The sequence below is a fragment of the Microtus ochrogaster genome, chromosome 21 (genome assembly GCF_000317375.1).
Source record: "Microtus ochrogaster isolate Prairie Vole_2 chromosome 21, MicOch1.0, whole genome shotgun sequence".
Classification (NCBI taxonomy): Eukaryota; Metazoa; Chordata; class Mammalia; order Rodentia; family Cricetidae; genus Microtus; species Microtus ochrogaster.
Window position 1 is genome coordinate 8,806,124 of NC_022022.1, and position 11,728 is coordinate 8,817,851.

General features: G+C 48.5%; 1 protein-coding gene across 1 annotated transcript in view; it reads right to left on the reverse strand.

The window, feature by feature from the left end:
* The window catches only part of Ptgfrn (prostaglandin F2 receptor inhibitor), a 70,491-nt gene that overhangs the window by 26,245 nt on the left and 32,518 nt on the right, over positions 1–11,728 (reverse strand). The window contains exons 3-4 of the mRNA XM_005357104.3: positions 10,836–11,249; positions 6,705–7,085 (exon numbers count right to left, since the gene is read on the reverse strand). Of these exons, the coding sequence (XP_005357161.1) occupies positions 6,705–7,085; positions 10,836–11,249 (795 nt within the window). The remainder of the gene's footprint in view (positions 1–6,704; positions 7,086–10,835; positions 11,250–11,728) is intronic.

An 11,728-nucleotide genomic window follows, 5' to 3' on the forward strand; every position in this document is an offset into this window, starting at 1 on the left:
CCAGCCTGGCCCCACCTCCACCACCGCCAGCCTGAGCCCCACCTCCACCACTACCAGCCTGAGCCCCACCTCCACCACCACCAGCCTCGGATGGAATGCATGGACTACTGGCCTCTTGGCTTGTAAAAGGACAGAGAGCAGGTTTGTTTGGGCTGCCTACCAGCTTTGTGAGTCACTTTCAGATAAAGGCTCTCAGAGAAGACTGGATGCTGCCTATGACATCAGAGTGGCAGGAGTCGGGACGCAGGTTCCTGTGTCGTTTCTGTCTTGTGCATGTGCAGAAAGTGCCCTTTTATGCTGTCTCGCAATTCCAAAGATAGTTTGTGGAGCTGGTGTCTTTCTGCAGGCCCCCATACCACGCCCTTCTTTGTGGCCGCACCTTGGCAATACAGAACTCCTCTGATCGCACTTGGCAGGCAGCCCCATCCCATACCTCACTTCTCATTCAGAAGGTGTTCGACAGAGATCCTACCACCTGCCAGGCTCCCCACTCCCTGGAGATTTTACTAGAACATTGCCTTGAACTTCCGTGATTTGTATGTACATCTCATGGAACCTTAGCAGACTCCTTCCACGGCTAAGGACTACCCTGAGATTCCATCTGCACATGCTACGCAGAAAGCGCCTTCTACAGAGATATTAGCATACTGGCTGAATTGGACTAAATTCAATATTTTGCATAAAAATGCTCATTTTTGGCATGGTATTTCACTACTGATTACTGCTACATTCTGCCTGATCTCATCAAGAAATCAGCTAAGAACGCAAGGAGAGTTATGTTTGAAGAATGCTCAGCAGTTGGGATACATCCTGAAGTATCTCGTGGTGAAGTGGTATCTGGAGGCTGTGTGTGGTAGTACACGCCTGTAGTTCCAGCACCCGAGAGGCAGAGGCAGGAGGGTGCTGAGTTCAAGGCCAGTCTGTCTTACAAAAGAAAAGATATGGCACATTGGGTATGGTTATGCTCCTGCAGATAAAAACCAAAGTGTAGGGGGGGGGGAGTGTGTGTGTGTGTGTGTGTGTGTGTGTGTGTGTATCTCCAAGGAAGGAAAAAGAGCTGAAATCAAAATCAATGAGTAAGAAACTCACAGTTAAAGCTGGTGATTATTTCTTCTACTGTGAATGTTTGTAAATTTGTTTTGAAAGGCTGAAAACAAACAACAACCCACGCTATCAGCTCTTTCACAGAACACGGAGCCATTCGAAGCCGAATGCCAATAGCATGTGAAAATAGGGACCTGGTTTCTAGCATGGGTACCAGGGCCACACCTGCGTGCACGCACGAGCTTTCTTTCACACACACACACACACACACACACACACACACACACACACACACACCCCACACACACAGAGTCTCTAAAGCTGTAGACTCCCATGTGACCCTCCTCAGAAGATTCTACTAGAAACACGGATCATTAAATTTCTTTGTCATAACTGTCAAAACCATGAAAAGCCTCACAAATCACTGGCTAAGTTACTAATTCAAGTACTTTGTGCCTATTGTCTTCAGGAACCACGCGCCTTCCTTGTGTGTCAGCAAGGTACACAGATGCTTTCTGTTTACTCTGACAAGTCTATAAAGAGGGTATATAACCTTATCCCTATTCTACAATAACAATAATGACAGTGACAACTAGCATCTATTGAAGGCCTTCTTAGATCCCACGCAGCAGACCACAATACTTTATTTTGCTTAATCTTTACAAAATGTTGTAGGATTAGTATTATTTCTGTATTTGTTTTAAACGACAAGCAAAACTGAAGCCCATGGGAGCTAAGTTAGAGGATTTTTGTATAGAGTTTAAGCAGAATTTCAGGGGAGACTTTATCTACATGGCATGGCACCCTATTCAACTTACGTAACAAGCTCATTCCACCCCTGGGATACAAAGGCTTTCTTACAGCCTGTTCCCTCCCAGGAGCCCAGGGTGATAGCCGAGAAGCTCTGATTGACCCACTGTGCTCCAAGGGGGCATGGTCTAACACCCCTTCTCCAACTGTGATCTTGGTATAGCTAACGAGAGGAAAGGATGGAAGGCAGGGTTAGAGAAAACAGGAGGAACGGTCTATGTCTGTGGATCTTGAAGTGGACAGGTAAATCGGAGGCGGCCAAGGAGTGTACGGCTGACTGCCAACGAGTTAGCACAGTCATTTGTATACTAAAGATTCTCTAATATTTAACCAAGGTGGGGGAATTGCTCTGCAGAGCCTAAACAGAACTGTCAGTGTAACAGAAGTCAGCATTAGCCATTTCAGAGCAATATGAACATTCAAATGGAACACCTATGTTGGACACCCATCATCCTCAGTGCTGGCTGTGGCCAGCTCAACCCCCTGGCCCCAACATGTCCTGGGAAAGCTACTTTCAGGACACACACTCTTGGTTACTCCATGGAACCCAAACAGATGCCCAAACGCATACACCTACATCCTAACTGGCTACACTTGGTGGAGAAGACCCTCAAGAACTACAAAATTGTCCCCATTACCACCACGTAATGCACCACGCCTATCACTGACAGGTACTATGCTCAGCACTTCATGCATTTTCCCACCAAACCGAGAAAACCAAAGCCGCTGCAACGGAAGCCCACACAAGTTTCCCTGACTCCAGTGCTCCCCACTCACACTTCTGGAATAATCCCGGACCGATCTGAGCAGTAACCATGCTAAACAGGATGTCCTAGAGACAGCACAGAATTCAAGCTTTTACTAAGTACTTGCAGATTAACAGTCCTTTTAAAGAAAAAATAATTACCCTCCTTGCTGGCATACTGCTGAAGAGGGCCGGTTCTCCAGTGGGGGAGAATGCAAATCAGGTTCTTAGGCCTGCACAGTAGAGCTCAGCTCTGCCCCCTCCCCGCCCCTGACTCCCACATCTCAAACCCTTGGAACCTACTCTAATTAACACCGCACAAGTCTGGTACTTTGGGCAGAGAGCTCAACCATAAACTGATTAGTATCCAGCTTTTGCCAAAGGCTCATCTAAGACATCTGATAGCAGAGAGAGATGGCTTAATGTGCAGATTAACCAGCCCTTCCGCTCGGCTCTCTACATTTCAGCCATACACTAAATTGGATCAACACAAAGCAACATTTGTTTCGTGAAGCAATTCAAGTTCTTTTAGGGAGAAACTCCTTTCCACACTTTACAGCTCATGCCCTCAGCTCTCAGAGAGCATGGGTCTAAGGAACACCCATCTGAACAGTCACTGCGGGCCTCTGGTAAAAGAAAAGTCCAGAGCACTGTCATTAAATTATCCATTGCCCCCGAAATGAAAGAGCACGGGATACGTTCTGTGCCAGGGAAAAGTTTGCTTCTCTGAAAGAGTTTATGTTTTCTTTCCGCAGAGAACTGGATCATCGCATCTTTTTGACTCAATTTCAAAACTCACAAGTGCACCAACCAATTCATCCACACCTCCTCGCAGTATCCAGTCTTAGATTCTCTTTGCCCCTTTTGATCTTGATTATATTTTTATGTCTGCTGCTTTGTTCTTCATTTTGCACACCAACTTGTATCTTTTCCTGCTTCAAAGGGAGACACAAATCCTAGCAAAAGGCCTTTTCCTCACCCAGATTCTCCCACCCTTGACTTTTCAGACCATCAATATCGGGCCCGGGCAGCATGATAGACCTGAGAGGACCCCGTGCAACCCTCAGCAACCAGAACAAAGCTCTGAAGATGAGAACAGAATGCTGGCCATCTCAGGGGGCGAAGCTGATGTCCAGAGATGATCCTCACATATGATGACAACGCTTAGGACAGACTCAACTCAGGCGATAATTCTAAGCCATTCCCAAACAAGAAGCAAGAATTTGCCGCTGGGGGAAGAGTCCATCTTCCTAAGAAGGCCACTAGCACTTCCCACCTGTCCACTTAGCGCATATGAAGTCTCCCATCAGTGCCTGGAAAAGGTGAGTGTTCAGGAAATGGTCATTATATGTCTGAACGCGTCAAGGGCCAAGCTGAGTGTTGTGTCCTATCTGCACAGGGAGCCAAATTAAGTGAGCTGAGCAGTGGTGGCACACACTTTTAATCCCAGCACTGTGGGGCAGAGGCAGGTGGATCTCTGTGAGTTTGAGGCTAACCTGGTCTACACCCAAAGAGAACGCCTCTCTGACGAGAGTCCATGTCAACAACCCAGGATGATCTATACACTTAGCAGGTCATCTATTTTCCCGGCTTTTTTTTGTGTGTGTGGGGGTCACAGCTTCAGTACCCTATACAAGCTCCCAGCTGTTTTTGATGGAATGCACAAACAACACTTCTAGAGGCAACAGTTAAGGTCGGGCTGCCTCACTTTCTGGCAGACAGTGTGGTCTGCAGACTGTGACTAAAGCCCCGTGGCTGTGCTTAGGCCTGGGTCGTCTCCCAACAAGTGTCCAAGCAGCTGCAGAGCGTGAGTCACAGGCGGGGCAGGGGTGAAGACTGGAGGGGAGGAAAGAGACAAACACAGCTGTTTTCCACAGTATTTACACTCCTGGTGAATTCACGCGTGTGCAAGGGTCTCTGAATATTCTCAGCCATGGCGACGCCTGCATACCATTCTGGTTTTTCTATTATCTGTGGGTTGGGGCTGACACTTTCTCCCTATTTGGTGTGAAGCATGGGGAAGGTATGGGGTTCTATTGGAGTTCCCCTGCGCTGGAGACGTGCACAGATGACTTTCACAATGGGGCTAGCATGGCAGGGATAATAAAGGAGTCTTTCCCACAGTTTAGCCTCTTTATTTCTCTCAGTCTCTGGAGGAAACGTCACCAACAAATCCCTTCCAGTTACAAAGCCTGTTCCCTCCCAGAGCTTGCCCCTGATGTCTGACAGAGCCTGTACTTCCCCCAGGGTATGTGGGATCAATACACCAGGACTTCAAAGAAGCCCTCAAATTGAAGTGCAGGCAGAATTTTGAAAAAAAAAAAAAATCCTGGAGCTAGGATTCAGAAGTTGGCGAGGGGGGGGGGCAGAGTGGGAATTTGACAGCGCCACACAATGCACTTGGATCAGAGCTGCGAGGCAGATTCAACTCCAGAGATGAAAACTCTTTGCTTGGTGCTGACAACATCTGTTTTATTTTGAAGGTTGCTAAGGAGAGTCCTAGCTGGGCCAACATTGTTCCAGCTCAGGACTTCACAGTGCGCCTCGCGCAGGCTTCTGACTGAGGGAATGAAAGCTCGCCAGATAAGCCTGCTCCTTTGGCTTTCCAGATATCAAAGCACCACTTTGCTCACGGGGCTGACTAGCACCCCCACACCTGCTCACCCCTGTCTCGGCCCTGATTGTACTTTCCTTACGGCTTACTCTCTAACTCTCCCCCCTGACCCCCCTATTACCCATCCCTGCTCAAGAAAGGCTTATTAGGGACAAACAGACAGGAGCTCATCCTCAGGCCAGCAGAGGCCCTCTAAGAAGACAGAGAAGAACTAACTACACAGAAGCTGAAGATGTGTACACGCAGGAGGAGGTTTAGCATCGGGCAAGAGGGGGGAGTCATTTCCTGGCCTTTAAAGATCTGTGCTGCCTCCTTAAGGAAAAACCAAATGCCTCTGTCAGGCCCAAAGCACTGAAAACAGCAGAGCTGACCACGAGGCTGTCCCTGGGAAGTGGCACAGGAGGGGAGCGAGTCGCACCCCTCAGGCCCATCCCTCCTGAGCCTAACTGCTATTTCAAGCCTTGATGAACAGCAGGAAGAGCTAGTAGACACTCCTCCCAGTAGGCAGACACACAGGACAAAGGGATGTGAAAAGGTCAGTACAGAAAATGGCGTCAAAGCTGGCAATCACACGTAAGACAAGGCAAAGACATGAAAGACACGTGTGAAGACATGGCAGGAAGCCCATGTAAGATAGCAGTCACATGTAAGACAAGGCGGGGACATGGCAGGAACCACATGCGTGATGAGATGAGGGCAGCACATACATGACAGAGTGAGGACACCAGAGAGCACGCATGCTAAAGTGAGGACCGCTCAGGGAGCACTCACTCTCCAGGGAGCACACATATGACAAGATGAGGATACATCAGTTGATACATGACAAGGTAGAACAGGCCCACACATGCGATAAGGGAGGGGCACTCCAGGGATCACATACATGACAAATGGGGGACACTCTGAGGACAAACCAGTCATCTTTCCGCATGTTACAAGCTGCTCTCAAACACGGCTGTCCCCCAACCAAGGGAGAAGCACCTAGGCTGGGAGCCTGAGGAGAGACAGTGAGTGGTTGGCCCCTACTGTAAATGCACCTGCAGAGAAAACCACAGTGGGCTTCTAGCAGAAGGGGTAGAAAACACATAAGCTGGAGGAGGTGACCGCTCTTCCTTGTGCTTTAGGAAGCACTAGCCCAGAGCAGAAATGCCCAAGGGACTAAGAAAGCAGAAGAGCATGGCCATCTCTTCCCTCAACAAAGAGCCACTGCAAAGAGCCATTCAGCTCAGCTCCCACAGGCAGGTGGCTCTCAATAACAAAGGAACCCACATTCTCCAGCAAGGGCACTGGAACAAACATCACCTATGCTTTTGCTTGCTGGCCAGACTATTTCAGCCCATCGTGCTTCCCTCCAGCCTGGGAGCTGGGGAGCTCAAGGACACTCGTCTGATCCAAACATCTAAACGAGGCAGAATGCCCAGCCTACCCCAGGCTTCCTGAGTGCATAGGAAGGATTAAGCAGACAGCCTAACAGGCCCTCTTCAAGTTACTCACCTAGCCAGGTCACGCTTACACTGGATGGGGCAGACATGGCCTCTGCCACCTTGTGCCAGCTCCTGTTGTGTCCAGGAGCCCAGAGGGCCACAAGGCAAAGATAGTAGCCAGAGTTTTCTTTGCTAACATCTCGCACCAGTAGATGGTAGGAGCGGGTATCCACATGGCTGAGAGCAACGTGTGGTGAGCTGTGTACCAGGGAGTCACGGTCCAGCCGAGCCAGCATGTGGGAAGCCAGCAAGGAGGCATCAGGTGTCTTTCTGAAGTACCATGTCACCTCGGGTCGGACATCATCCACACGGTCTGTTGTAATGTTGCAAGAAAGGTCCAGGTCCTTCCCTTCAGCCACAGACACCGTTCTGGGCACAGCCAATTGCAGAGCTACAAGAGGAAACCAAGTCTGTCAAGCGATCAAGTGATCTGCCCTCTCTAGACCCTCCCTTCTCCTTACCACCCTCTAGATCACCTCCTTTTAAGCTGATTTATAGCATTAAAATTAGAAGGCTTTGTGCAGTTGAAAGTGCTTGAGGAATAGTTAATGAATAAATTCATGACACACTAAATTGGTTTTGGAAAAGAGAAGCAATGAAAAGCAGCAAACACTTCTACTGCTTTCATGTGCTTACTGTACGTTAATCCTGAAAATAACATGAGGTGGGTGCTATTATGGCCATTCTATTGATGTGGAGGCTGAAGAGCAGTAGCTCCATGGTAGAGCCCTCCCCTAGCAGCACTGGCTCCTGCACCCGGAGGGTGGGGGTGGAAAACCCTACACTACACAGATGAGCCAGGAAAGCGAAACCAGACAATTCGCCTCTCCTCCTGAGTCAGACCTTTACGATGTGCTGCATGCGGACTATCATTTCATTAGACACGCCCAGCTGAAAGTCAAGCATGAGACATACTCTAAGCCCCAAACCCAATGAGTTTTGCATTCTCCATGCTACCGTCCTCTCATGACTGTGGACATTGAAAAGTAAGCTATATTTAGGGGAGGCCTTGAAGTACTGGGTGCCAGAGACTCAAGCAAGGCCTTGTTTAGCATTCCATTGTCAAATCTTTCAAATGAAAATATTTTACTCTATTCAGGGAGTTTTTAAAATGTCGAACATCTGTAATCAGAGTGGAAAAATTCAAGTTACAATGATGCTCTGGGAACGATCACTAAATGACAGACAGCCAACTTCTCCCAGCAGAGTCAAACAAGACACAGTCCCTACCTTCCAGCAGAACCCATTCAGCACTCACTGCTGTTCCCAGGAAGCTCAGGGACAGGTGGTGGTGTCTAAACCTGTCCCACCAAACACCAAACCCACTGCCCGTGCCCTTTGGCAGATATTGCTTCCACATAAATGTGATCAAATCTTAACAATAGTTCAAACAACTATTTCAAGCCAAGTTCAACATCCATCCCAACACAGGACAGAAAATGAGGTGGACACGGTATTAGGAACGAGAGTTTCAAAGTCTGGTTTGTCCTTTCCTCTTTATAGTTCGAGAAATGCATTCCTAGGGTCCAGTAATATTGGCAGCAATGTCTTTCCAGCTGTATAGTCTGCTTTGTCATTTTCTCAGTGAAAGTGGCTAAATATCTGTCCTATCACTAGCCATGGCTCCTAATAGTCCAGATTTAAAAGTCTGGCAATGGGAGGTGAAATAGAGCCAGGGGAGAGGGAGCAGTTCTAAGGATTCAGAACACAAGAGGAGATCTGGACAGTCTGTGCCAGTCCAGGCTTTCTCCTGTAGAATATTGCTAAATCCTCAAGTTACATATAAGATTTGTCTCACAAGCAACTCCCACCATAGGAAGAACGTACCACATGGGTGACACAGCTTTGCCATCTAAGGGGCTCTGAGCCGCCTGCAGTGCCACTGTGGTCAGAGTAGAGGAGCAGGCACCTGTGACTAGGGCACAGGTTGATAAAAAGCAAAAGACCACCCCTTGGCTGGGTATGGTGGGACATGTCTACAATGCCAGCACTTGGGAGGCGGAGGCAGGCAGATCTCAGTGAGTACAAGACAACCTTGTGAGTTTCAGGCCAGTGAGACCTTGTTGGAAAACATGAGTAAATAGAGAAAGAGGGCTATAACGATGGAGGGAAAGAGGAAGGAAGGGAGGGAGGGAGAGGAGCGCATGTAAGTGAGCACACAGCCCTCAAGCTCAGGGATTCTTAACTTGCAGTGCACAGAGTCTGTGCATGTGGATGAGAAAATTCATTCCTCTTTTTATTTTTATTAACCTTCGCTGATATATTACTCATCTTTCCTTTGTGAAAGCGAGCAACAAGGCAGTATTGTATGGCCTATACCCGGGGCTTGGTCCTCAACAGAAATAACTGCTCTTCATACATCACTTTACAGGAGCTGTAGACATCTGAATCATCACTTGCATTCCCTGCTCCCTAGAAATTATGATGGTTGTTAGGCCTGCCAATATGACTTATTATTCATGTGTTAATAAGGAGGTATAATTTAGTATAAAACAAATTTGTCTTAAAGATATTTTGATAACTACTTCAGTATAATTCTTTCCCCGTCACCTTATGTATTATGTTTCATGAATTAAGACAGTTTCGGGCTTCAAAAGACTGTCAAAGAGGCCCATCACACGCGAAAGGATCACAAAGTCAAGGATGCCGGTGCAAGCCTGATCCTAGCTCTTCTGGAAGCTGAAGCTGGAAGAACACAAGTTCAAGGCCAGCTGGAATAACTTAGCAAAGTCCTACCCCAAAATAAAAAGGGCAACACAGCTAAGCAATAGCTGCTTGCCTAGCAAGTAGGGAGGCCTGGGTTCAATACCAGAAAGGTTGGCGAAGCCTCAGCCTCAGGATGGATCTGCTGTGACCGAGTCCTGAGTCTCCATCATATAATTAGATGCTATGGGTTTGTGGTGTGTTGGAAACAAGCACCGCCTTTCCGATAGAAATTCCTCCATTAAGTGGTGAATTTGCTGCCAAGCTAAGCTCTTAGCTCGCCTGCCTCATTAAAATAGTTGCTTGGTGCACACTGAACAGCTAGAGGTTTCCTATGCAGATTCCAGACAATCACTTTGGCTAAAGAAGGTGACCTTAGTCCATCTGGAAAGTCATTTCTGCAGCCAAGGGAGCCAAGGCCACACCTCGGCTGCCACAAGCCATTCATGAAGATACTCACACCCACTTTCAGATACAAGGAATGCTGCCCCGAACCATGCAAGTTGCAAAAACAATCACTGACCATAGCTTCCTGCTTTTCTTCCCAGGGAGCAGAGGAGGCCACACACTCATTCCAGCGAATGAATCTAGCCAAGGTCTCCCAGGAAGCAGACTGCTATCTGAATATACTGGGCTCCTAGACAACCAAACACACCCAGCGATCCCTAGCAGTGACATTAGCCTGCAATGTTTTCTTTGTACTTTCTGTTCTTCCTGAAGCGACAGGCTCCAGTGACCAGGGATGAAGCCTGGAGTAGCTCTGAGCCCAGGGTCCAGCACAGTACTGAAATCAGAAGGCTCTCTACCAATGCTTGTCCAACACTAAGTCAGTAAGAGTTTTTTCTTTCTGTTTTTGTAGACTTCTTAATATGCCTTTTCTATCTTGTTTCTGTAGTTGAAATTTTTAAAAAGGAGGTATATTTGCAAATTATTAGACAAAAATTAATTTATATGGACCATGGCTGAACTTTCTGAAGTATGTATGCCATAGGAAGCAAGAAGAAGCCTCATCCACAGTTTGTCAACTGGCAGGGGATGGTGCACCTGATGGGGGTGGGAAGGCAGGTCCAGGGTGTATACATTAGCAGAGGTTTGGAGTTATCCATACACAACCCAATAGCCGTGGGTAAAGCACACCCAGGGATTCAAGGAAATAGTACACAAGCAAAAGCTAAAGTAGCAAGAGTGAGCGAATCCACCCACACCCCCAGGGAACATTAGGTGGGCCCTGACAGGACACATTCTTAACCTCTGAGTCAGAAAGAACCTTCCCATACAAGGTGAGCAAGAGCCCAGATTCACTAGAATCGTCCCAAGCTACCAACACCACTCTGCTCCCCTTCCCCAATGAGGGAAAGCGGGGTTTGTCCTTTTCTGGTCTAGTCCTATATATGTTCACTAATTCCAATCAGCGAGGGACACATTTTCAAACCCTCACCTGTCGGCTGGATCACCACGGTGGCCACTTCCACAGCTTTTTCTTGGATTTCTTGCCAGCTGCCCTGCTCTGTGATCCACTCACTGACCACACACCTGTAGGAACCCTGGTCTGCAGAGAGTGCCCGGGCCACGGAGAGGCGGTAGGCGTCGCTGCCCACTGTGTCCAGGCGTACATCCCCACTGTGGTAGCGCTGCTCATAGCCAGGGCCTGGGTGAAACCGGCCCTCGTGGCTTAGGGATAGGATGTTGCGGTGCACCGGGCCCCGGTGCAGTTCCCAGCGAAGCGCCAGGTGAGTGTGCAATGGTGACATCGTAGTCGTGACACATCGCAGCTCGAAAGGTTCTCCCTCACGCAGGCTCAGACCTGGAGGAGGCCGGGAGCTGGGGCCCACCACCAGGGCATCTGCCAGCACTGTGAAGAACAGAGGGAAGAGGTCAGTCAGTGGTCACCCTTGGTCCTACCCCATGGGGAAAGAATAGGCTAGCTTCCAGGACTCTGGCTTTGAGCCCTGGCAGTTGACCAAGAAAGACTCCTCATTCCAATTCCTGGTTCTAAAGCCTAGATACGCAAGTCATCTGTTCTGATCCACCCACAATCTCAACTGGTGTTCTGACTTGAGAAAACAAAGAGAAAAATGAGACAATAAATAAAACTCCATCCAGCTAAAATGGGTTTGTGAGCGCTTCTGTCGCCATGGTGCAGGTTTACTTTCTCTTCGTGCCTCAGTTTCCTAGAAAGGAGGATGATGACTGTACCCACTTCACAGAACCAACAAGAGTCCAGCGAGTGACAGAGCAGTGCCCGGAGTGGCAGGACAGGGCTGTGCCCGGAGTGGCAGGACAGGGCTGTGCATGGAGCTGCAGGATAGGGCTGTGCATGGAGCTGCAGGA